Source organism: Heteronotia binoei, chromosome 3, assembly GCF_032191835.1.
Source record: "Heteronotia binoei isolate CCM8104 ecotype False Entrance Well chromosome 3, APGP_CSIRO_Hbin_v1, whole genome shotgun sequence".
NCBI lineage: Eukaryota > Metazoa > Chordata > Lepidosauria > Squamata > Gekkonidae > Heteronotia > Heteronotia binoei.
In genome coordinates, this window is record NC_083225.1 from 53767878 (window position 1) to 53795647 (window position 27770).

At 41.2% G+C, this 27770-nt stretch overlaps 1 protein-coding gene across 1 annotated transcript; it reads left to right on the forward strand.

Moving 5' to 3' along the window:
• Window positions 1–7809: 7809 nt before the first annotated feature.
• On the forward strand, window positions 7810–27592 carry RNF149 (ring finger protein 149). The gene is made up of 7 exons (XM_060233818.1): window positions 7810–8366; window positions 19649–19899; window positions 21333–21401; window positions 22539–22621; window positions 24075–24171; window positions 25816–26008; window positions 27452–27592. The coding sequence occupies exons 1-7, from the start codon at window positions 7910–7912 to the stop codon at window positions 27508–27510; spliced, it is 1209 nt and encodes a 402-aa protein (XP_060089801.1). The 5' UTR covers window positions 7810–7909; the 3' UTR covers window positions 27511–27592.
• The last annotated feature ends 178 nt before the right edge of the window (window positions 27593–27770 follow it).

Below are 27770 nucleotides of genomic sequence, written 5' to 3' on the forward strand. Positions count from 1 at the left end.
ATTCATTTTTAACCAGGTATTGGAATAAAGAGACAGTGATTTTGGCACTTTTAAGGAATAGACTACTGTTAGGTATATCTGGTTGTTTTCCTTCCTACAAAAGTATTACAATATAGATGAGTGTTAAAGTGCTCCATCACATTACATCAAAGTTGAGAGGTCAATTAATGTTGTCACTGGTGGAAAAAACAAGTCCAAATCAGAAGGGTGTGTGTGTGCTGCTTAAGGTTCCCAAGATAGTTTCAACAAAAACACTGGACACATTTGATAAAAAAATTTCAACCATGCAGGCACCAAGCAGGATGGAGAGAAAGAGGCAGGCCCCAAACTGCTCCTGTTGATGCTATGTGCCCTTCATGCCATGCCAGTGCTGGCCTGGCAGTTCAGTGATTCTGGGACTCTAGGCAAAAGTCAAGAATGGGGCCGGACACTTAATTTATTCTGACCTAAATCACTGATTTCAACCTATCTCAGAGTTATTGTGAAGATTAAATGGATGTGGGGTGACTGTTATATGCTGCTTTGGATCCCCATTAGGGAGAAAACTGAATATAAATGAAGTAAAAAAACATATACACTATCAAAAAAAACTAAACTTAAAGCACCTCCACCCCATCCCATCCTCATTGCCTTTGGAGTCAGGGTGGCAGAGGCTTCAGGGAAAAGTTACTGAAGCTGATCATCAAGGGAGAGAGGGAGGAAGAAGAGGAAAGATAGAAACAAGACAACTCCAGTGTGGAAATTCCCTTGGAAGTGATTTTGGGAACTTCTGCACTGATTTTGGAACAGTGACTATTTCTCCCACCCACCCACCCACCTCCAATCAACTAGGAATGTCACCTTGGTTGTGATTATGGTTATAAGGCAAGATGGGGATTTAAGTTCTTTATCATGCCTGCTCTCAGAATTTGCTTGGACTCTGCCCTCCTGCTGCTGCTGCTGTATGTGTGAGAGTGTTTTACAGCTGCCTTACACCAAGACAGAGAAAGAAAAATCAAGATGGGTAGCCACATAAGTCTGTCTGTAGCAGTAGAAAAGAGCAAGAGTCCAGTAGCACCTTAAAAACTAACAAAAATGTGTGGTAGGGTAGGAGTTTTTGTGAATCACTGTCTGCTTCTTCAGCTGCAGCTAGAATGTGAGTCCATCTGTCCTTATAATTGGAGAATAGAATGATTTCAGATGCCAAATGACAATAGAAAGTGAATGACAATAGCAGGCGTGATTGGATTAGGTGTGATATGCAGAGTGGTAGTAAGTATGGACAAATCTGTGTTCACACAGAACCAAAAAAGTTGTGCAAGCCATATGGCAAAGAAAAAGTGGGAAATTTCATTCATATTTATGTAGAACAATCTATTCTGATTACCTTATTTTTTCAACAATTCATAGCGATGTCCATATAGGTTTGTGGCGATGAGTCCTTGGCTATCACATACTAACTAAGGACTGTAACAGATTGTACAGTGCTTTCTTTATGGTATTACATCTTCTTTGTTTGCTGTCATGTCACAGCTGACTTATGGTGACTGTAGGGTTTTCAAGGTAAGAGCCATTCAGAGGTGGTTTGCCATTGCCTGACTGTGCATCATGACCCTGGTATTCCTTGGAGGAATCCCATCTAGATACTAAGCAGGACTGACCCTGCTTAGTTTCCAAGAGCTGATGAGATCAGGCTAGGCTGGGCTATCCAGGTCAGGGCTATTACATCTTACTTCGTGTAAATAAGGCCCATAATAGAATATTTCAATTTAAAAAAAAAAAAAAAACAGCATCAAGATTCCTTTAAAGAAGTTGGGAGAGGGGTTAGAGATCAAAGAAGTTAATGCTAAAATTATTCTAAAACTTCTGGCATGTCCACAAGAAAGACAGATCCTAAATGGTAAGTGTAACATGGCTTTTGATGACAAAGGAATGCTGGGTTTATTGTAGGCTATGGTGAGTTTATCATTGGTTGTGCAAATTGTAAAAATGTTTATAATAGACTACAAACAACAAAAGTTTTTTTTTCTGAAAATGGAATCTTATCATTTGGCACAGGAGGGAAACCTCTTCAGTCAGGCCTGACGCAGCCCTTCACAATCTGCTTTCACCTTTGCAGCTCTGTTTCTGGAATGAAGTCAGTCAGAGACTGGTGCTATCAGACCAAATGCAGCAGATGCTGCTTTACAGTATGGTGGGTGCCTTTATGGCTGCAAATATGGAGCATGCCTCAAAGGCTTCTGTACTGATGCAGAAGCATTTAAGTGTTCTCCGATAATGCACCAAGAAAAGGGCACTTGCCAAGTTATTCAGCCACAAGAGCTTGATCTTCCTGTTTCAGTTTGCAGTATTTATTTCACAAGCAGCTAAATCGGTGAGAGATTATCTCTAGGGATGGGCATGAACTGGGAAAATGTGGTTTGGTTCATGGCTCTTGGCATGCCTGGTTCACGAACTATAACCCATCATGAAATTTTAGGGGCAAACAAACTGCTTTGGTTCATGAGGGTTGTGACCAGTAGAAACCCTCCTTGGCATGCTAGTGTCACCAAACTTGCAGAGGGCCTCTGACTGACTCTCTTCTACATGACTTCCATATTTGATGAGGATTGGATTTATGGGGTCTGAGTTATTGCCCCCCAAAGAAGGTGCCCTAGGAAAGGGGGGGGGGGGAAATGACCACCTGAACTGCCTGTGCCTGTCAAAATGACTGCCTGGTCAGGAGTGTATAGAATGGATCCTGTGCAAGCTAAGGACAACAAAGTCACAGGGGACCTCTCCTGGATGCTCCTTTACATGCCCCACAAGTTCTGCCCCTTGTTGCTTTGAAGTTATGTAAACGTTTAGATTGAATGGAGACAGTCTGCCTGGGAATGTATTCATTCATAGACCAGCATTAACCTAAGCAAACAGCTTGAAAGTTTGTAGGTACTTCATGCCTGTTGACCTGCCACAAACTTCACTTCATGAACCACAAACTAGTCAAAACTCATCACGAGCTTTAGTTTATGAGCCGGTTTGTGCCCATCCCTAACCATCTCCTACTGCCCAACCTGAATAAGTTTGCCATCACTGCAGTATAGAACTAGGCATCCACTGAAATAAATTGGCTAAAGCAGGGATGTCGAACTCATTTGTTATGAGGGCTGGATCTGACATAAATGAGACTTTGTTGGGCCGAGCCATGTTGGGTTGGGCCAGACCATGTGTGTGCCTATTTAAGATTAGGTAGCAGAGATATAACCTTTATAAAGGACACAAACACAATTATTATTTTTTAAAAACTTAAAACATGCTTAAAACATTAGCACTCACTCTTAAAAGTACTTTCTTTGTATTTCTCCTATGGGATTCAGGGAACTGGGCAAAGGAAGTTCTGGCTCTTTCCTTCCTTCCCCAGGGGACCAGGAGGGGGAAGAACCTCAGCCAACAAAAGGGAGAGAGGCTTAGCTCAGTAGCTTTGCTGTGAGATTGAGCCTGGAAAAACAAGCCCTGCCAATGGAGAAAATAGAGGTTTTGCTCTGTAGCTCCTGTGCAATTGAGCAAGCCTTGCAAAGTAAGGAAGCAAAAGAGAAGGAAAAGGAAGCAGATGACAGCCAGTTGCTCAGGAGCCTGATAGGAGACCTCCAGGGACCTGATTTGGCCCCCAGGCCCAAGCCCAGGCCCAGATCTTCATGTTTTTTGATGGGGGGGGGCAACATTAAAAAAAATGGTGCCCCCTTATGGGCCATTCTATCTTATGGTCCCATAGAATATAATGAATTCCATACCCAATTTGGCACCTCCCTCCGTTGGCACCCAGGACAAGCACCCCACTCTGCCCCCCCCCCCTAGATCTGGCCCTGTCCAGGCCACATGTTTGATACCCCTGGGCTAAAGCGTGCCTAATTCTGCAGTAAACTGTAGTCAGATGCTCTGCATCTGTAACATTATAAGAAGAAACCAAGACTTGCTTTTGAAAATTTTAAAAAAAGAAAACCAACATGTAGAACTTTACCTGGCATGGAGATTCCATGATGGTGAAAACTCTGTTTATTTTTGGCTGCCAGGCAGCTCCTAAAAACAAAGCTTCTGCCCATACAGCTACTGAACCCCTAATCGAGATTTTAATCTTTGCATCTTGATGTATAATATTTTAATACCATGGGATACTTGTAAGGTACACGTTTGTTAAGGACTTTTTTTAGCCATAAAAAGCTACCTTTGTAATAATTATGGGGAAATTTTCCACATTCCAGTATATTTGCTAAGAAAATTGGTTATTTAAAGCTGTGAATTTGCATGAACAGCGATATGTTTTGTTAAATTGCATAATATAATGCTTGTATAACAACTAAGCACAGCTGGCTTTAACAGCTGCTGTTATTTAACCAAAGAAATAACAGTTTATAAAATTACTTTTTTCTCATTATATAAAAATTATTTATCCCATCCCCACTATGCATTTTAATTTGTAGTGTATATTGACTAATGACAGAAATGAATGTTGTAAGAAAGTTGTTTATCAAAAATTACATGTAAATAAAATGAAATATGGGACATCGCAGCTGGGATGTTTTGGTGAATGATGTTTAAGTAAGAACAGCAAAATAAATTAGATCACGGCACTTTCAAAATTTAAATCTAAAAAAATGAATTGATAAGTGAGGTTCAAGACTAATATAAAGACAAAAAGGGAAAAGTAAACTAAGTAAAGCTGCATACTAGATCTTAAGAAACTAACAATGCCATTTTCAACAGAGCTACACTCCAAGTCCATTGAGGTCAACAAACTTAGAAGAGTACAACTCTGTCTAGGGGGGCACTGTAATACAGTAGTGTCAATGGTTTCTAAACCAGTTCTTTTAATATTATAAATTGTTTATAGGTTTCCTAAATATAGAACCATAGAATCAGAGTTGGATGGGATCTCCAGAGTCATCTAGTCCAACCCTCTGCACAGTGTTGGAAATTCACAAATATCTTCCCCATAGTGACTCCTGCTCCATGCCTAGAAGATGGCAAAAAATCTCCAGGGTCCCTGGCCAAGCTGTCATGGAGAAAATTGCTTCCTGGCCCTAAACTGACAATCAGTATTTCCATGGGCATGTAAAAAGAAAACAGCCATCATGTAAGGAACTTTGTCACCATGTGGGGAAGACCAGCCAGTATCTTGCCCCTTTTCCTTTTGCTGCCACCATCCTGGGTAAAAATTTAGCCCCTCTCTCTCATGGGTTGCCCAAGGCTGACACCACAAGGGTATATACTGAGAGACCAAGGCACATGGGTAAGGAAGTGTGCAGACTCTGCTTATCTCTGCTTTTTTAAAAAAAAGCTTATTTATACAACGAACAAACTCAGGGTACGGAAGACAGGTCTAGGTACACTAAGCAAAACAAACAAAAGGAAAGTTATTAACTAGGTACTTACAATCCATGGAATGTCTTTTTGCTTTCATTATGCCCCCCTAGGTACATGATGCCACCCAGGTGCACCAAATATCTTTAGCATCACTCCCCTCTGTAGTCCTTCATGGCACACCAACAACTTCAAACAAAGAATCAGCTCTCCTTTTCAGACTGCTCCCCTAATTGTACTCCTGGGCCATAACCAATCTGGATGCCAGGTCCTGGGGTTCAAGCCCACCTGAACATGGACCATTTAATCAAGAGGTGTTAATACATGAAACAGCTGGCATGTTTTCTCTGTCAGTTGTAAAATATGCTAACTGGAGAACACCTTTCCCATATTTTCCCAGTCACAGAGATGCCAGTGTACCCTTCCATTGCTGTAACTGTCACAGATTCCCAACCCAGAGCTGGTAACCCTAATTGAAGGGCCAGCAAGGTTGCTTCATCCAGTGCCTCTTGTGCCAGCCAGATAAAACTTAAAATGTCCTTTAAACTCCCTCTTCCTCAGTGTATATCATGGCTAAGGTTGGGCTAAAGGAGGGTAGCCAGGTCTGTGTTGGAAAATATTTGCAGACTGTGGGGGTGGATCTGGGAGAAAGTGGGGTTTGTGGAAGGGAGGGGCCTCAGCAGGGTAGAATGCCATAGAGTCCACCCTTCAAAGCAGCCATTTTCTCCAGCGGAGGTGATCTCTGCCAACTGGAGATCAGTTGTAAAAGCGGGAGATTTCCAGGCCCTGCCTGGAAGCTGTGTAATCACTTATCTCAGCATTCTTGGTTTAAGACCTGTAGAAGAAAGAGGTACTACAATACTGTAGGAGAACCAAACATACCTCAGACTAGAAACACTGGCTTTATTTACATACAAAAACTCCACACAAAGAAAACCACAGAGCAAGAAGACAGCTTTACCCTCTTTTTAGCTTGCTGTGGTGGTTTCTAGTTGCAGAGAGCCTTTTTAAATAATGGCGCATACCAAAATGCAATCTTCTGTGATACTACACTTGTAGTCTGATTCTGCCTGATCACCTTATTTCCATTTAATTGTACTCTGTGCTCTCCGACCAGTGGTGAATTAAACCCTGTGGAGGCCCTTAGGCAGTCAAAATCTTGGGGCCCACTCACAAATTATCTCAAAGTTGGAGTGCCCGCCCAGCCACCCACAGCCCCCGCTGCAGCCTGCAGGTACCTTCTCAAAAGCTGCTTTGACAAAGCTGCAGGGAAGAGGCAGAGAGAGGCAAACTTGGCAACAACGCCAGCAGCAGCTGCACCAGGCACATAGGGCAAAGAACAGCTCAGTTGTTGGTTGCATGTGCAGGCTAGGAGGGCTGTAAACAGGGAGGAAAACGGGTAGGGGAGCTGGCCCGGGGCCCCTAAATGCATGGGGGCCCATGGGCCAGTGCCTACTTGGCCTAATTGTTAATCCGGCCCTGTCTCCTACTATGCCATACTGAGCCTCCAACTGATTTAGGCTTTGGGAAGATGAAGATATTGGATTTATATCCCACCTTATACTCTGAATCTCAGCGGTCACAATTTCCTTTACCTTCCCACCCCCCCCACAACAGACACCCTTGAGGTAGGTGGGCCTGAGAGAGCTCTTACAGCAGCTGTCCTTTCATGGACAACTACGAAAGCTATGGCTGACCCAAGGCCATTCCAACAGCTGCAAGTGGAGGAGTGGAGAATCAAACCGGGTTCTTCCAGATAAGACTCCACACACTTAACCGCCACACCAAAATGGCTTCTCCTTTGCTGCTTGGTTTGGAACAACCCTTCCCATTTCTACGTTGTTTGAAATCAAAATATTTTAAACATGATGTTGTGAAACACAATACGAATTTCTGCAAAAATGGCTGCGGTTTTGGGTTGTTGTTTTTTTTAAACAATTGCTCAAAAAACTGCCTACACGAACTAAGAAAGGTTTCCATATCAGAGTACTTCAGTTTAATATTTCGCTCAGTCCAGCTTTCAGAGGTTTGGCTTGCTTCCCAAAGTCGGTAGCTGAAATGGAAAAAGGAAAAGCTCTCTATCAACAGCTCTCCTAGCAAATCTCAGGAGGACGGGGGATGATTAAGAAGTCTTTTGAGTGGTTGCAGAAAATGGCTGAGATGCACACAACAGAGGGTGTCGATTAGGGTTGTCCAGGAACCGGGTCTATGTCAGAAACTCCCCAGACTAACAGTTTGTCCACTCCATTGTAAAACTGATATTTCTCTTCCTGTGGAAAAAACCGCGGGGGCGTGGGCGGGGGGAGGAGACACTACACGTGCGCGCCAATTCCTTTGGGGGAGGGGGGCGGCCTATACTTTCCGGTCTTGGGCGGGACGAAGGAAGCCGGCTTTGGGCGGTTGAGGGAGGAGCAAAAGGCGCGCCACAGCAGCTTCTGCCTTCTCCCCTCCCATTTCTAGTCAGTCAGTTCGGGGGAAAGGGGGCGGGAGACCGATGCTGATTATCTGAGCCGCTGAAGCGGCATCTTTCCCTGTGTCAGCAGCAGCGCTGGAGTGAGCCGGCGGGCGGGCCACGTCGTGTGGCCGGGAGACCATGTTACTGGTGCGGCGCGTGGCGCTGCCGTTGCTGCTGCTGTTGCTGGCGGCCGCGGGGTGCCCGCGAGTGGCCTGGTCGCTGGTGTGGTACTCGGCTTGGGTGACCACGGTGTACACCGAGCCCGGCACCAACCGCACGGTACGGGGGAGCGCCGAGAGCGGCCGCTACGGGGACACCTCGCCCAAGGAGGGCGCGCAGGGCCTGGTGGGCATCCCCCGAGGCGTGGGTAGCCGCCACATGGAAGGCTGTGCCCCAGACGTCGAGTATGAGGTGCCCATGCCTCCCGGCGCCAACCGTGGGTCTCCTCCTCCTCCCGCCTGGATCGCTCTGGTGTCCCATGGCGGATGCAGACTGAAGGACAAAATCGCCAACGCAGCGAGGAAGAGGGCGGCCGCCGTGGTGGTCTATAACGAGCCCCATTTCGGCAACTCTACCCTGACCATGCCGCACCTCGGTGAGTGAAAGAGGGTTTTTAGGGGCGGGGAGGGCGCTAGAGACCCCTGTGAAGGAAAAGCAGAACTGGTTGTGGTGCAGGACCCCAAGAGAAGGCTTGAAACGGTAGGCTCCTGCAAAAGTATTTTCCTTCCAGAGGGTGTGATAAAGATCATCTCCCTTCTCCCACAGTCATTGTTTTCTTAGAATTTGGAAGGATGAAGAGAGAGATATGTATTCATCCCCAAAAGGGTGGTCAAAAATAGATGACAGGATCTGTGCAAAATTTGCACATGCTGATTTAAATGCATCGATGAAGAATTGAAGTAAAGGAAAATTCTCCTCTTGATCATCTGCCCAAGCTAGTCTAAAAGAAAAATCTCCTAAATAAATAATAAGAGCCCTGCTAGATCCAGCATCCTGTGTTCTACAGTGGCCAAAAAAGTACCTCCTGGAAGGCCACAAACAGGTCACCGAATTAGCAGCCTTTCCTCTGTTGCTACTCATCTCCATGCTCCAGCAATTGGTTTTTAGAAGTGTCTTTGAACATGAAACATAGAATTACTGATAGACCCCCAATTTTTTTTATTTTTTTTTAAAGTAATCTGAACTAGAGAAAGCCATCACATCCTGTAAATTATTGTGTGAACATGTTCTTTCTTGAAATGGTAGGCAAGGACTTTTGCAAAAATGGTAGGTATGTGTGAAAGGATGTATGTACTTAGCAGTGGATGCTCAGAAATCAGGAGTTGAAGAATGAGCTAGGAAGTAAACCACAGTGGGCAGTGGTGTCTGTGAAATCTGCTGGGCAGGGGCAGCTGTTGCCCCCCCCCCCTTATGAAAGGATGATGCTGTGAGTTGTTTAAGAAAACAAGTGGGTGAGTTGGTTGCTTAAAGGTGCTTCTGTATGAACCACAGCAGAATTAACCTAACAACCTGTTTAAATTGCGTAGACGAGCATGCAATTATCTGTCTTACAAGCATTTCTGTAATACCTGTTGGCTTGGCTTGGCAGTTTGTCATAAATGTGCAGTAATCATATCTGTTCAAGGGGAGGGAGTAGGCAGCAGTTAAAAAATAATATGCATACTTCAGTGGGAGAGCAGCAGTACAAAGAAAATGCTATATCCTTTGACTGGCTTGTGTAAAGAGTTCCTAAATTATTTTGACATAGACTTAACACTTCCCTACAAGTGTACATGCACATGAAATGTTATACCCAGAATAAAGCTTATACGCAGAATAAAACTTTGTTGGTCTTAAAGGTACCACTTGACTTAAAGTTTGTTCTTCCCTACAATGTTTAGTATAGCAACAGATGTGAAAGAGGTGGCCAAGAGATGGGTGCTTCTAGAAGTTCTAGAAGAATGTGGAAATCATGGGTATGACAAATTGTGATGAGCTGGAGAATATTTCAGTAGCCAAGACTTCATGTTAAAGTATAAACCTGGCTGAAAGTACATGGATGAGACAGACAATAACAAGACTGCATCCTAATTGAGTGGAGTGCATGTTATAAGAGGACGGAAAATAGCAACATAATGGGTGCATTGAGTGTACATTGCCTTTGAGAGAAGATGTTTGAAAATAAGATTGAGAACCCCTGATAGAGGCATCATGTGAACTGCTGCCAGCTTCCTAAAGCATCTGAAAAGGCGTTTTAATTGATGAACATTTCCAAAGGCTCTAATGCCTTTCAAATTCACATGGTACACCTACCAATTTTCTGCAGCAGCAGGTGTTTCTATATTAAAAGCTCTGTCTTGCTTTGTGGACCAAAAATTAGGAACTTCCTAATTTGTGTCAAATTAAACGTGGCATTGGTTATATTTTTATGGTGGCTTTTATTCTCTGTTCTGTCTCAGACTATGGGTATTCCAAATGTATTTGTAACGTACAAGACCATATAACTGGAAATTTCTGGGCCACCGGACTGTCATGCAGTTTTTGAGATGCTGATGTATGTCTTGCCCTGACCTGGGTGGCCCTGGCTAGCCTGATCTCTTCAGTCTCAGAAGCTAAGCAGGATTGGTCAGCTCTGGTTAGTTGTTTGGAAGAGAGACCAGCAAGGTAAACTACGGTCACTGTGCAGAGGCAGGTAATAGCAAACTACATCTGCACATGTCTTGCATTGAAAATCCTATGGGGTCGCCATAAGTCAACTGCAGCTTGACAGCACTTTCCACCACAAATGAATGTCTTAGACCTCTGGGGTATCTTGGAGTATCAGCTGCCATCTGTACCACCTCTGTGTGTAGCAGGGCCTTTTTGATGGTGGTTCTGCAGATGTGCAATATCTGTGAGATTTGTTTTGTCTCCTCCTTTAGCGATTTCCAAAGACCGGGGAAAAATGTTTTGTTCAGAATGTGGTGTCATTCTGTTTGTTAATGTGGCAGAATGGCACTTATTTGGTAAATGAGGAGTGATCTTCCTTGTATCCTCACTTTCACTGCAAATTCCCACTTTGCCCTCTAGGTTGTTTCTAAAGGTCTCTGGGGCCCCTGTGATCAGAATTTGAGGAGGTTCTGCCGGCTGAGGCAAGAGTGAGAAGTCTCATTCTTCCATCTTTATTTCATTGGTGGTACTTTGGATTCAGCCTGCTATCTCTTTAGTAATGATTTTCAGTCATTTTTGTGACTGGTGTTGTAGTTTTTTATGGTTTGTATTTGAATGCCATTTGAAGTAGTTGAAAACAAATAAAATTCAACTGTGGGTTTTAAGTAGTCACTTAAATAAGTTTGGAGCCATATAAGTGCCTGTTGTAATGACGGGAATTTCGAACAGGACAAATACGCATTTTGCTTTTTCCTTTCGGTCTTCAAATAATCATCCTGCTCCTTTAGTTATCTTTTTGTTTTTCAGATTTGGGAATTTAAAGCAGGTTGTAAAGTATTGTGTTGAGTCTCAAGTCAGAGTTGCTTCATAAATGAAGCCTAATCTAATGTTGCGATTTAGTGACCAAGGTTATATGAATTGGTTTGCTTTTTAGAACTGCTGCTAACTCACTAGATGGCTTTAAGCAAGCCACTCTCAGCTCCCATCTACAATATGAAAGTGATAATACTTGCCATCTACAATATGAAAGTGATAATACTTGCTTACAGGATTGCTATAGGGACTAAAACAAGATAAAATAAAGTGCTTTTAATAATGAAAGTGCAATATAAATTCTAAAGAATGTTATGATATGAGAACAGAACTAATCCAATGACTGAGTAAGGAACTGTTGGGGAAATCCATGGGTTCTTCATTGGCTGTTTCCTCTTCACTTATACAGATGCATTCAGCATCTCTGGGTGGAAACTCCATTGAAGTGCAGTCCTTTCAACAACTATGATGATCATCAGAGCATGCAGATAAGTACGACAACAAAACATAAAACCATACCTTCTAAGCAGGTCAGAGGAACTTTGATTTTTGAATTTCTTGATATTTTCATAATTTATATTCTTTGCACGCTTAAAGGCACACCCATTTCACAAGAATAAAGTATAGTTATTTGATTTCTAGTTCCTGCATTTGTGCAGGCTGTCATAAAATGAATCAATGTAAACTTGAAATCTAGAACCTTTAAGCTGTTCACACAGAAGAATGGCTTTTTTGTTTATCTTTTGTAAGATCACATTCTTCACCTTTTTAAGACAACGTTTGATTCACTCAAAATATATACCTTGAAGATTTTTATGGAATATAATCGATTGCATAAGAGAATGAGAATTCCTCGGTACACTGTAGACATAAAACATTTTCAAGAATATGTTTATTGTTTAAACATTACTGATTTTGTCCACAGTCAGTATTCTGTTTGATTATGTGTGTGATTATGATACACCATTGAAGAATTCAGTGTTAGAAGTTTAACTCAATGTCAACATATGCCTATTGTGCATATACAAGACTTTTTCTGTCCAAATAATACATTGAATTGATGAGAGAGGAGGTCCTACAACTGATGGGTAAATTAAAAACTGACAAACACCAGGCTCAGATTGCATACATCCAAGAGTTCTAAAAGAACTCAAATGTGAACTTGTGGATCTCCTGAAAACAATATGCAATCTATCACTAAAATCTGCCTCCATTCCTGAGGATTGGAAAGTAGCTAATGTAACCCCCATCTTTTTAAAAAGTTCCAGAGGAGATCCAAGAAATTACTGGCCAGTTAGTCTAACATTGATAATGGGTAAGTTGGGTGGAATCTGTTATTAAAGATAGAAATAGTAGGCACAGATCTTACATAAATGGGATTTTGTGGGGCCTGAATTTCTTGACATTTTCATAATTTATATTCTTTGCAAGCTTAAAGGCACACCCATTTCACAAGAATAAAGTATAGTTATTTGATTTCTAGTTCCTGCATTTGTGCAGGCTGTCATAAAAAGAATCAATTTAATCTTGAGATCTAGAACCTTTAAGCTGTTCACACAGAAGAATGGCTTTTATTTTATATGCATATAAAGTGTAATGCCAGTAGTGGAGATATAAACTTTTTAAGAGATACAGAGAAACACAATTAAAGATATTATTTTTTACTTAAAATGCAAACACGCTTAAAAGTCTTGCAATGTTTTGTTTAAAATGAAACGGTGAGGGAATAGTGGGATTTGGCAATGCAATTTTAAAAATAAAGCATCAAAAAAAATCCACAAGGATCACAGCAGAAACTAAAAATATAAACCAGAAATATAAAATGCTCTGGGTTTAGGAAAACATGAAATGGCTGAGCATTGCAAGCTTCTGCCCCTGCCCCCATGTCTGCTCAGATTGGCAATGGCTCTTCAATTTGGCTGTAGGTTCCTAGGCTAGAATACTCACTAGGCACCAGTTCTAAGGTCCATTCAGCAGACGTGCTTGTTAAAGCATCCACCCTTTATTTGCAAGGTCACACAACTCTAGCAAGGAACAGCTTCTAACTGGCCATATAAACGCTGAAAAGTGAAACTGAGCTCCACTCCATTAAAGTACAGACAACGCTGCAAGGAAAACAAGGAACGGACGTTCCACTAACGTCTCTGTGCCCAGATAGTCTGTCTGGGCACAGAGGCCTTAATGGAAAGTCCATTATGTTTTTTTCTTTGCAAGCCCAAAATTACTTCCTGCTTCAGCCTGCAAAGACAAGGAAGAAGGAGCTGGGAACTTTGGCTAGTTCAGTACTTCAAAGGGGGGATGGGAGGGGGGAGAAAAGAGCCCCACAAGCCTGATTAAAACTCTGGGCAGGCTGGTTCTGGCCCACGGGATGGACATTTGACATCCCTGCAGTAGATATTGTTTACCTAAACTTCCAGAAAGCTTTTGATAAAGTTCCCCATCAAAGTAAACTCAGCAGTCATGGGATAAGAGAACAAGTTCTCTTGTGGATTAAAAACTGGTTGATTTACAGGAAACAGAGAGTGAGTATAAATGGGCAGTTTTTACAGTGGAAGGTGGTAAGCAGTGGGTATCATAGGGCTTGGTACATGGTACTAAGTTTGCGAATGACACTAAGTTTTTCAGAGCAGTGATAACCAGAGATGACTGTGAAGCACTCCAGAGGGATCTGTCAAGGCTGGCCAAGTGGGTGTCAGTGTGGCAAATAAGATTCAACCTGGGCAAGTGCAAAGTAATGCATATTGGAGCCAAAAATCCTAGCTATAAATATATACTGATATTTTTAGATGATGCAGTCCAAACTGGCAGTAACTGACCAGGGGAAAAATCTTGGAGTCATGGTAGATAACTCACTGAAGATGTCGACTTAGTGTGCAACTGCAATAAAAAAAGACAAATGTTATGCTGGGATTTAATAGAAAGGGGATTAAAAACAAATCAACCAGTATTGTAATGTCCTGTATAAATCTATGATGTGACCTCATTTGAAATACTGTATATAGTTCTGGTCACTGCACCTCAAAAAAGATATTATACCATTGGAAAAGGTACAGGAAAAGGCAACTAAAATGATTAAGGGGGTGAAACACCTAGATTAACCCTGCAAAAATCTATCCAAGAGTTGGAAGCTTTACATAAACGTACTTGTGCCAAGAAGGCCTACAAAAAATTATTACTTGAACGCAAAAAATTGGAGCTATTAGAATCCAGCACTATTAAGAAAAACCTCCTGTTCACCAAACAAAAATATTGGTTCAGCCACCCCAGATCCTTAAAGATCCTCTCATGGAAACTCAGAACAGAACTAGCAGATCGACAAATCCACCTAATTAGAGATGCAACAGGGAAAACCCACTCTTCCCCTCCCAAAATCAGACAAATTTTCCAGGAATTTTTTCAAAAACTATATACCTCTAAAAACCCAGACCCAGGTCTTATAAAAAACTTTCTCAATAAACCCGAAATCCTCCAAAAATTGGACTCAGATCATCAAAGCTGCATGGACTCTCCAATTACACCATTGGAAGTCCAATCAGCAATTAAAAACGCCAAAATCAACAAGACTCCAGGGAGGGATGGCTTCCAGTCTGAGTTCTATAAGAAATTCTCTCAAAATATTCTCAAACCTTACACAGAAATCTGCAACCATGTCCTGGACTCCGGAACAATCCCCGAAAGCTGGAAACTAGCAAAAATAATTTTAATACCTAAAAAGGAAAGGGATCTACTAGACCCAAAAGCGTTCCGCCCAATTTCTCTCCTCAACACCGACTATAAATTTCTAACTTCTATTCTAACCGCCCGTCTAAACTCCTTCATTGGCCAATACATTCATGAGGACCAGACAGGCTTTATCCCAAAACGTCAAATCACAGATAACATTCGCCAAACCATTAACATCATCCAATATGGCAAATTCCAACCCTACGAGTCGTGTATTCTGGCTTTGGATATTGAGAAAGCCTTTGATAGTGTGGAACCCACATACTTACTCTTAGTTTTGAAAACAATGGGGTTCGGTCCTAAATTTCTATCAACTATAGAGTCTCTTTACTCTTCCCCGAAAGCCCTGCTGAATATCAATGGGGTTTCAACCCCAGACTTTTCCCTCTCTAGGGGGACCCGCCAAGGGTGCCCTCTTTCCCCACTGTTGTTCGCTATAGCAATTGAACCACTAGCAAACTACATAAGGCAATCCTCCTCCATCCACAGCATCAGCATTAACAACGCTAACTATAAAATTAGCTTATTTGCAGACGACATGGCCCTTTACCTAAAAAACCCTTTGGAATCTTTGGCGATACTGTCTCCCTTCCTCCTGGAGTTTGGAAGGTACTCAGGGTTATCTACTAACTTATCTAAATCCCTTATTTTCCCAATAAATATCTCCTCAGATACCCAATCATCAATTAAAGCCTTGTACCCTTACCAATGGGTTAACTCATCCTGGTCATATTTAGGAGTAAAGATCCCGGTCGACCTTAAAGACCTTCTCAAATTAAACTACTCAGCAGTATACCAACAAACAACAACAGCTCTACAATCATGGAACCCCTTAGCTCTGTCGTGGATAGAACGGATTAACACAATTAAGTCATTTATTTTTCCAAAATACCTCTACTTATTTCGAGCCCTCCCCATTAACATTCCAGCAACACTATTTAAGAAATGGCAGGCCCTACTGACAAACTTTATATGGGGTGATAAACCTCCCAGAACCCGCTTTACCACAATCAGAAGGCCCAAAAATAAAGGAGGAATAGCTTTCCCTGATCTGTACCTTTACTATAAAGCCTCTGTAGTATCTTCCATGGTCAACATACTATACATAAGACCGGGCCCAGCATGGGTCTACATAGAAGAGACCCACATATCCCCCTACAAATACCATGAATTTCTATGGCTAAAGAAAAAAGACCGCCCTTCTTGGACTATACTCAATACTTTAAGTCAGGCTTTAATCACAATTTGGGACCAGGTCCGGAAGGACCTGGCCCCGGATCTATCTATTCTCTCCTCATTTCTAAAACAGCCCTGGTTCCCCCCAGCTCTCCAGTTTCCCTCATTCTGCTCTTGGGAAACTGCTTCAACGGTCTTTCTATTCCAACTCTTCAGCAAAAACAGAATTAAAACGAAGGCTCAGTTAGAGGAATCCACAACCGTTAAGATCCCCTGGTTTGAATACTTACAAATCTGCCACTTCCTTAACAGCTCTTTCTCAAAATTGGCTACCACTAGGCCCAAAACGGACTTTGAATATCTGATTTCTCAACCCTCTTTAAACACCAAGGGCCTCATCTCTAAAATCTATCGCATTCTACTACAGCAGGCCTGTAGCAGTCTACCATCCTACTGCGAAAAATGGCACAAAGAATGCAAACTCACACTTACCAACACACAATGGGAAGCCATATGGGAATCAGAAGTCTGCAAGACCAAATCAATAGCAATTTTTCAACAGAACTACAAAATTATGTCAAGATGGTTCCGCACTCCCTTGCACTTCGCCAGTATCGACAATAACTATTCCCCACTTTGTTGGCGTAATTGTGGCATGCAAGCCTCATCACTACACTGTTGGTGGGACTGTCCGATTGTCAACTCTTTTTGGCAAAAGGTTATTACCCAGGTAGAAAACATTTCCGGAACTACAATCCCAAGACAAGTTGAGACCATCATTCTAAATGATTGGCACTCTGTAAAGGCTACAAGTTCTAAACTATCCCTTATTATCTCGCTTATAACTGCAGCCAAAAACATAATAGCCCTGAACTGGAAATCTAAGCTCAATCTGTCCATAGATAATTGGATCCTCAAAATTTGGGACTTCATCACGATGGAAAAAATCACAGCCGGCATAGACACCATAGATCCGATAAAGGCAGCTAACGATTTCTATGCAAAGTGGTATCCAATTCTGGATAGGATAGAGGTTGACACCACTCTTTCTTCTTCACTTAACCAACGGGTTACCCACAAGAGTATTCTTTTCTCGTGATCACTCTATAGCTGTATAACTTTATTTTATATAACGGTATGTATGTGGAATGAAAATCAAGGCATTACTGTAACAATGTTATTCTCTGTTTACAAACATTATATTCAAAATAAAAATTGTTTGAAAAAAAAAAGGGGGGGGTGAAACACCTTCACGATGAAGAAGAGTTAAAGAGGTTAGGGCTCTTTAGCTTGGAGGAACAATGATTGAGTGACATGATAGAAGTTTAAAAAATTGTGCATGGAAAAGGAATGCAGAGAAAGGTGCTTTTCTCCTTTCTCACAATACAAGAACTCATGGGCACTCAATGGAATTAGTGAGCTTAGAACAGATAAAAGGAAGTACTTCTTCACCCAAATGATGATTAACACGTGGAATTCACTGCCACAGGAGGTGGCAGTGGCTACAAGCATTGATAGCTTCAAGATGGGATTGGATAATCATATGGAGCAGAGGTCCATCAGTGGCTATTAGCCACAATGTATAGATGGTACACCATGGCTGGGTAGTGATGCTCTGTATTCTTGGTGCTTGGGAGGCAGCATTGAGAGGGCTTCTGGAGTTCTGGCTCTGCTGGTGGACCTTCTGATGGCACTTGGTTTTGTGGCCGCTGTGTGACACAAAGTGTTGGACTCAGAGAGCTGGTGCATGGGAGTCAGCGACGGCAAGGGGTGCCAGCTCCCACAGGGGTGCGTGCCGGGGGGGGGTAGGCTCTGAATTTACTTGATCAATTCTGGACCACATGGCATACAAAAAAACACTGAATGCTATAGGTATGCTCTTGATTAAGACATAAGGCTATAGAACAAGAGGCCTCAAGAATATCTCTAAGCCTTTGTCACTTCACTGTAAGTAATTAATTCTAAATATTATCCTTAAATAGCACGAAAAAATATTTTTACAAATTTATAATTTTTCTCTTTTATATTACAGAAATTTCCTTGTGGTCCAGCATTGTTCTATTGTTTTATTCTGTTCGGTATTATGAGCCAATATGTGTACTTACCTTTCTGACCTCTGAAGAAGACCAATTTAGGTTGAAACGCGTTAGGTCAAGTTGAGTGGGTTCCCATTGAGGTTTTATGATTTTGCATAGGATAAAGGCTTATGATGGGCCCTTAAATAGTTGTAGCTTTCAACAATAAATACATGTATGTTGATTGATTTTTTTACACCTTATTTTATCTAGCACAAAATATTATGTTTTCCTGTTCCTCAAATGGGAAAAATACTTATCGTATATATGCTAACGTGGCATAGGTTGCAGCGAATGGTCCCTCTAAGCTGAAGCATCTTGTGAGCAGAAATTATACTTTGTGAGCTACTGGCATTAAAGTTGTAAGCAAGTGATTTGGCTGCTGGATAAATAAGTTTGCTGTGGGGCCATTTTTCCTGAGCTAAGACAAAAATGTGTGAGCTGGAGACTAAAAAACTGAGCTAGCTCACACTGACTCAGCTTAGAGGGAGCTCTGGTTGCAGAAGTTTTCAGCTCCTTTTCTCTCTAGAATAAGGCATATTTGTAATTTTACTTGTAAACAAGACCTTTTGTAAATATGCTAAGTAGTTCAGTTGCATATGCTAAGCTGTCAATAATGCATTTTTTCTTGTTAATGCAATAAAATAAGTTTAGGGTTCATAAGTAGTTATTGCATATGTTTTCTGCAAAAATGCTCCCTGATGGCTTCGTATTTTCCAGAACTTCTACACCTCTTGTTTCAAGTTCCAATACTCTTAAATTATAATATTTTTCTCACTCTGATTTTTGTTTCGCTTGCATGAGCCAAAGTGATAGTTCTAGGTATAAGCTTGAATCCTTAGTAGGTGTTTCAAAGGGTACAAGGATTTCCACCCATGGAATGTGATTTCATCCCCTCCAGCAGTGCTCTCTCTCTCTCCCAGGAACAGAATTTCAGGGGCATTTCAGGTTGACACTAGAGACAGGAAAATTGGATTCCATTGAAGGAATCCCTGCACCCATGGAGGCACAGTCTAGATCCATCCCATGCTGTCCTTGTTTTTCTCTCTCTAAGATCTTTTAGGCCCAGCATGTGACTAGGAAAGAATTCAGGAGGAGACAATTGTGATGCTGGCTTTGAGTGATCTGCAGAGACATCAGGTTGTGGGGAAAAGCAGCAAGCTAGTTGGAGTCTGGTGAGATGGCAGGAAGGAAAAAGCCATGATTACTTTGGGAACTCAGTCAGAGGCCACGGCTTTTGGTCAGATGACCACTTTTGCATTTGTTTCCAAGGCTGAGGGATTTTGGTTACCCTACTGGTTTGTGGTTATGGATGTTGAATGAGAATTTATTGCTACCTAATTTAGCAATTAATTATGACAAAGTAGTTCCATCTGATTATCTAATGGGCCTAGATTTCATTCAATTGATAAAAAGTGATAAGAAAGTACACTTGATTCCTATTTTTCTTTCCCCTCAACAGGTACTGGCAATACAGTGGTAATTATGGTTGGGTATCCAAAAGGAATGGAGATCTTGGAGCCAGTGCGAAGAGGGATTCCTGTGAAAATGACTATTGATGTTGGAAATCGGCACATACAAGAATATATCAGCGGACAATCAGTTGTTTTTGTAGCTATTGCGTTCATCACCATGATGATTATCTCTTTAGCATGGCTTATATTTTTTTATATACAGCGTTTCCTCTATACTGGAACACATTTTGGAAACCAGGTAATTATTAGTGGTGATGGTGACTTATTCTTTGCTGCCTCTTTTAAAAAGCTTTTGCCTAATGATAGGCAAGTGTTGAAAACTTACTTGAAAGGATGTGTGGTAACTTCTTAACTTCCTACTTCATCTATGAATGCTGCTTAACTTGAACAAGTTTCTTCATACCAGTTTCTATATTGCCTGTTAATGTTTGTTGCGGCAACTTATTTTTTAGAGTTGGACATACTTGCACTGTATCTGGCACTCAACAAACTGATTTTTAAAATTGTTATTGTAACTGGACAACAGATCTTTCGTTCTTCCACTTTTTCATAACTGGTGATCAATGAAACTGCCATAAACATCTGGCAGGGAACTTGCTTCTCTGAGTTTTTTGAGATAAACTGAGGAATAACTAACAGTTGAGTGGTCAGATCAAATGAATTAAACAATTAGTGGGACTTAATTGCTTTAAATAAGAAAGCAGGGCTTTTTGTAGCAAAAACTCCTTTGCATATTAGGCTACACCTGCCTGATGTAGCCAGTCTTCCAAGAGCTTACAGTAGGCCCTGTAAGAAGAGTCTTGTAAGCTGTTGAAATTGGCTACATCGAGGGGGGCTAGCCTAATATACAAAGGAGTTTTTGCTACAAAAAAAAGCCCTGAATAGCTGAGAAAGGTATATATTGTGTCCAGAATTAAATCCTTGTCCTTAAGACAACCTTCTATTTTGAGGAGTCAAGTACTGAAGTTTCTGCTAAGGTTTTGTAGTTCCTTTGAGGGCAATATTGTATCTCACTTGAAACTCCCTGTTTGCATTAAAATTTTTGTAGCAAAAACTCCTTTGTATATTAGGCTAGCGCCCCCCCCTCGATGTAGCCAATCTGTGTGAATAACAACTAGAAAAGTATCAGATTGTTCTTTATATATACCAGCACAACAGAACTGATCATGATCAAATTATTTTCTTAAACTTGAGGGCTGCTTAATGGGCTGCAAATAAACTGGGGGGCATATTTCCTAACTGCCTTGCTGAAGTATGTTATAGAAACTAAGGTGGCTTACCATTGCTAACTTTGTTTCAGGAAGAAAATTAATGAGCGTTGAACTATTCTTTACAAGTAGAAATGATCTGAATAATTCTTCCAGATAGCTACTTAAAGTGACGTTTCTTCTTGTAGCTGCTGTACTTACAATAGTATAGAGAGGAGTATCAATCAGACATTTTGATAGGCACCTACAGTTTGACAACGTCATATATGGATAGTCCCTTTCAGATGTTATATTCGTACAGAATTGTGGTTCTCGTTAGAAAGTGAACTTAAAATATTTACCCGGTGGTGGCGATAGATAAAAAACTCATAAAACTTCTGATAAAACCTTTGGCTGCAGAATACATAATCCTTTATAAGATGATGCCACTGGAATTTGGTTATTAACTTGAATTATTTTTAAGGGGCACAGAAAAGAGATCAAGAAAGTAATTGGCCAGCTGCAGCTCCATATTGTGAAGCATGAGGATAAGGTAATTTTGATCACACTAATGTATAATGAAAGCTTTCTTTGATTATAGTTTCATTAAAATTATATTGATGGGACTCCTGTATGTAGAACTAGTTGGATGATTGGTTTTAACTAGAACTTTATAAAATTAACAGCACTGTTCAAAGATACTTTGGGCTTTTGTTTTGTGATAAGTGATAATACGGTATTTACTCACAGGTATGCCGTCAAAAAAAGAGGGGGTTATCTTATGGTGTATGTATAGCAATTTTAAGGGGTAATTTAGTGTGATCTTCCATTTATTAATATCATCTTCCTTTCAAATAAATATGTTACAATTGAGCTCTCTATCTGGATACTTTCTGTTTTCTCATGTTCAGAACCAGCCAAATGTTGATTTGCTAATTGTTCAGAGCTCAGGACAGGGTTTAGAAATGGAATGAGAGCCTTTACTCTTATTACTTTTCTAGAGTGTTAAAGAACTATTAAAAAAAGTTCATCATCAAAGCATATTCATTATGTTGTAGACCTTGGCTAAGAAAGAGATTTTATAAAATTATTTGCTTTTGGCTATATATGCCATTAAATACATATGCTACTAGGTGACCGATTTTTTTCCAGTGATACACTCTTGCACAGTGGAAGCTGGCATTTGGCCTGATACCCCTTCCTGGTTGCAGCCCCTTTGTTGCTTGGCATATAAATATAATTGAAGTTATCAGTCTTAACAGCTGACAGTTTCAGCTTCTCATTGTTTTCATAGGCCTCAACAGTTATTAGAATATTTGTTGAAGTCTCTTTCATTGTGTAGGAAAAAAGTACATCTTAGCCACTAGCTTTAATTAAAAACCATGGATTTTAATTATAATTTGCTTTGAGAACAAACTCAGTTGAACAGCCAGTTATAAAAACATTAAATAATATAAAATTAGCACTAAAGCTAGCTAAGCTTGCAGTTTTCCAAGTCAAGCTAGTTTTCTTTTTCCTTTTGAAGACTGACACAAATTTATTCTATCTACAGTATTCTAAGACTTCCGATAATTCAGTAGTTCTTTTATGAACAAACAAAACTTTAATTGAAATAGTTAAGCTATCTAAAAGTTGCAAAATGCTTAAACCACTCTCTTTCTCCATCTGTTTTGTTTTTTTTTTCTTCCAGGGGCTGGATGTTGATGCTGAAAATTGTGCTGTGTGCATAGAAAACTATAAACCAAAAGACACAGTTCGAATTTTGCCTTGCAAGTAAGCTTGTTAATTTCAATAAGCTTGCTGAAGAGGTGCTGTTTTTTAGAAATATTTTGATTAACCTATACAAATAAATAGAGATTGTCATGAACCTAATTTTGTGACAAACATTGCTTGCTTTGTGGTTCATGCTGGAGGGTTGTGTGATCACATTCACAACAAACTGCCAATGAACCTTCATTTTTTTGTGTGCCAGCAGTTCATGTGCAAGTGAAGTCCATCAATGAGTTCACACACTTTCAGGTGAACTCTCTGCTTGGACTTCAGTTGTGCACAGCGCAGCTTACACGAGTCATTTAAAGGGAATGTGCTGGACTTTGGCAAGCTGCATGCCAATGAAGTCCAAGCAGAGAGTTCACTTGCTTCAGAGTGAACTCGCTGCTTGGACTTCACTCATGCACTGCGTGTCTTGCAAAAGCCATTTAAAGCAGGGGTCCCCAACCACCAGGCTGTGGACTGGTACCGGTCCATGGTCTGCTAGCAACTGGGCCATGGTGCGGGGCAGAGGCGCCACACCACCCCCACCTGCCCAGGACCCTGGCAGACAAAAGAGGCAGCATGGCCTTGCTCCAAGGCAGGGAGGCAGCCTCAGAGCGAGGCAGAGCAGCCCCACAGCCCCTTCTGCCTGCCCAGGACTCGATCAGCTGACTGGTGGGGGTCTTTAAATAAGAGGGGGAGACAGATTGGCCTTCTGCCTCCTGGCCCCACCTAGCAGGAGAAATAGCCCCAGTCTTCCCCCCATTTAAAGACCCTCATGGGGGGGCAGGGATGGAGTGTGAGCAGGGGGCAGCCTTGGGTAGCAAAAACCCCAGTCCGCCCTCCCCGCCAGTCCATGGAAAAATTGTATTCCATTAAACTGGTCCCTGGTGCCAAAAACGTTGGGAGCCACTGATTTAAAGGGAATGTCCCCTTTAAATGACTTTTGCAAGGTCTCTCTCCCCTCCCCCTCCTTTCTGCTGTTCTTGGGGAACCGCCTCAGCAGATGGGGAAATTTCAGATCTCCCCCCCTACTGCATCACAAAATGAACAGGTTCAGTAAGTGGGAGGCTTGTGATGGTTATTGTGACCCTCACAAACCACAACAAACCTCCATTTTCCCAATTCATGCACATCTGTATAAATAAAAGCTTTCTGTGGTATGCTGAATGGTGAAGATACATATAGCTGCTAATGCTGGGCATAGTAAAAAAAAATTAAAAAATCTGACATGAGTTTCTGTGTTTTGTGTTCTTGTTGGGAAACTGCTTTATGCATGAGAATACTCTGAATTAAAAGGCAGAAATGATGGGACAATATGGGTCTTTTATAGCTTTTCTGTTATTAAAAGCACAGTTTGGTTGTCTGTAGGTATTTTATAGCAGTTATTATGTTTACTAAATCTTCCATTTTTAAAAGTTCCATCAGGAGTGTTCTTATATTAGTTTTAAAGATGCTGCCCTCTGTTTTTCAGACATGTATTTCATAAAACATGCATTGATCCTTGGCTGTTGGACCACAGAACATGTCCAATGTGCAAACTAGATGTTATCAAAGCTCTAGGATGTTGGGTATGTATATAGAATCTTTGAGGTGGCACTGACTACAAGATTGTCTTATATATGGCTCAGCAGTGTGTGTTTCTCCCTTTTCTTCATGTCACGACTTCTGTTAGAGCAGATAGGTTGTATGCAGTAGGTTCCATATTTAGTCCGCAACATCTCAAAAGTACAAGGATTTTGGTATGATTAGCTCTGCCTGAGATTTTAGACAGCCACTGCCAGTGACAGTAGATAGCATTGGGCTGAATGGTCCAGTTGTCATACAAGGGATAAGGCAGCTTCTTGTATTCATGTATGTGCTTTTCCTCTGCCTTCCCATTCACAAAACCTGACTATTGCTGCTTTACTTCTTTATTTTAACCCTTCCTGCTCTGTTTACTGCAATCTCTATCACTAGTCACTTCCTCAAGCTGAGGAAAGGAAATAAAGTATGCATGGAATTAGCATGATTGTTCCATCAGAAGAGCCCCGTGGCATCGAGGGTTAAGGCTGCAGCACTGCAGTCTTAAATTCTGCTCACAACCTGAGTTCAATCCCCGGTGAAAGCTGGGTTTTCAGGTAGCCGGCTCAAGGTTGACTCATCCTTCCGAGGTCGGTAAAATGAGTACCCAGCTTGCTGTGGGGAAAGCGTAGATGACTGGGGAAGGCAATGGCAAACCATCCCATAAAAATTCTGCCGTGAAAACGTGAAAGCAACGTCACCCCAGAGTCAGAAACGACTGGTGCTTGCACAGGGGACCTTTCCTTCCTTTCCTCAATCCATACAATTGCCAAATCAGTATTTATATTGTTACTTCTATGTAGCCTCTATGTTAAGGATGTATCCGATTTAGATATTTTATACTGGGCATACATGGGTTTGATACTGAGGATACACTTGATAGTCTTAAAGAAAACTCACTTCCTGATAACATCTGACTTGAACACTAGAAGCAGTCAATCACACTTTATAGATTATGTGTAATATATTGCGTACACATGGAAACCATAACACATGAAGCTGTCCTTAGAACAGTAAGCACACATTCAGTAAAATCACATGGTTTACCATGTCATAATAGATGACTAAAAGAAGTAGGAGAGCCCCATGGGCAGCATGGATTTGTGAGACATACTGTGCAGCGGCGTTCCCTCTGAGTTAGAGTGAGCTAGTTCACAGATTTTTAGCCTACAGCTCACACATTTTTTGTCTTTGCGCAGGAAAAATGGCCCCAAAGCACAGTAATTTATGCAGTAGCTCACAACTTTAATGCCAGTAGCTCACAAAGTAGAGTTTTTGCTCACAAGACTCTGCACCTTAGAGGGAACACTGCTGTGCAGCCCTGCCTCCATGAAAGTTTGGGCCCTCAATGCTGGGAGGCAGGTTTCTGTTTCGTGGAGAGATCAGGTTTTCCTCCTCCTGAAAAGTTTTACTCATTGCAACCCAACAAAATTTCCTTTTAGGAATTTAGTGGGAGCCATTCAAAACCAAGCCTTCTATTCTGTGTATAATCAGCACCACTCTTACATTTTTGAAGACAGTATTAACAGAAGTTAGAGACACTGGCTTAGAGAATTGATAGGATTGCATTTTAGTTCTATTTAAATAAACATTTCTCCCCCACTCTTGTACTCTTTTTGCTGATCAGTATAATTTTTTATTTAAATTTAAAGGGAGAACCTAAAGATTTACTTGAACTTGCAGTACCTGAATCAATAAGTGGTAGTATATCAGCTGAAAGCTGGAGTATTACTGTACAAGAAGACAGAAATGACCTAAGTGAGATATCAGCATCCTCTACTCATGAATCTACATTAAACTGTAGCAGATTAAAAGAAGATGTAGGTGAAACAACAGCATTACTTGGTAGGTAACAACTATGCTGTATGTTTAAATCTTTCACATTCTAAAAAGGGAAAATTTTGCCCACAAAATTCCAAACATACTCATCTGTTCTGAAAATGAACTTTAGTGTAGGTAGTAGATCCACTTAACAAACACAGAATCATCCCATTCTTCTTAAATAGATCATATGAGTTTCTGTGTTGTCCTTAACAGTGTTGTTTACTGAACCCAAACCTGAAGCAATAACTTGTTTTACTCACTTTGTCTGTATCTGCTCCTGTAGAATGAAAAATTCACCCATCTTTAATTATACAAACAGTACTTAATAGGGTATATTATCCTTATAGAGAATGGGGGCTTAAACACAACTGAGGAGGAGTGAAAGGATGGAGAGGGTCTATGTGGAACTAAGAACATTAAGAAAATTCTCCTTGTAATATTGAACAGCTTTTCCCTATTCCATTACCTGCTAGAGACTTTTGAAATAAATCATTTATCTTAAATAGGTTTCCTGTGTTATCTTGACTAGGAATGGGCATGAACCAGGAAGATAGAGGTTTGTTTCCGTTTATGAGGTTACCTGAACCACAAGCCTTCATGAGCCTCCCTTTTTACTGAACCAGTTTGTTTTGTGAGGTTTGTTACCAGTGAATGTGCTGCCCCAGCTGATCCTCTCTTACAGCTCCTCCTCTTCCATATCTGCTGGCCTTGGGAGAGCCACCACCAGCAAAAAGGAAGGAGAGAAAATCTCAGATCTCCCTCCTATTATGTTGGCCTCAGGGAGCTGCCACCAGCAGAAAGGAGGAAGATTGGCTGGCCCAAAGGAGCCAATCCTGCAGGGAGAATTCTTCCTGCAGGGTGGGCTGGACCATTAACACAATTCAAAGGAGGGAGAACAAAATAGAGGGCAGCCATTTAAACAGAAAAGCTGATGGGCAGACCCTTTCAGCTGGTAGGTTTAAATTCTTGTAAGCCATTAAACCCCCTGGTTTGCTCCCCCTGCTTTGAAGGGGGGCGTGGTAAGAGAGATTGCTGAAATGGCTTGCATCTGTTTCAGTCTGAGGTGATAGGCACACCAGCCCTGCTGTTAGGCCGAAATTGATGCAAGCCATTTTAGCGATTCCTCTTGATTCCCCCCGTCCCCAAGCTGCACAGACCTCCTGATAACCACATGGAGGGTTGTGGGAAGGGTTGTTAACAGGGATGGGCATGAACCTTGGTTTGTGAACTGCGACTCAAGACAGTTTTTGTGATGAAATTAGGGTTGTGGGGAGATTCATGGCCATTCCTAATCTTGATTTAGTCAAAAACCAAATTAGGATGATCTTGTTAATGACAATCTTTTTGGGTCTCTCAGATCTTAAATGTTTTGATGCAATGTAAATAGAAAATGTGTTACTTATTCTTTCTACAATTTAGACATCAGAGCTAGCTAATGTTACTACTTCCATCTTTATTTTGCAGAAATGGATGGCAGAGGCAATCAGCCTGAAGAATTCCTGTCCAGTGGAAACTCTCAGTGAAAGCTTTAAACTTAAACTGAGAGCTAAAAACTAATTTATTTTTATTTAAATAGTATGGACATAATTTTTATTTCAAAAGGGCTAATACAATTAAATTTTGTATGAGAATATTTTTTAGGAAAACTCTAGTCCTATAGAAAAAGAGTTATACTGATGTTACTTTTGTCTAGAAATAAGAGTTGTTGCAATTGACAGGGACAAAACCAGCCTGGGTTTTGGCTATGGGTGTGATAGAAAAACTGGGAGGAGGGTCAGATGCC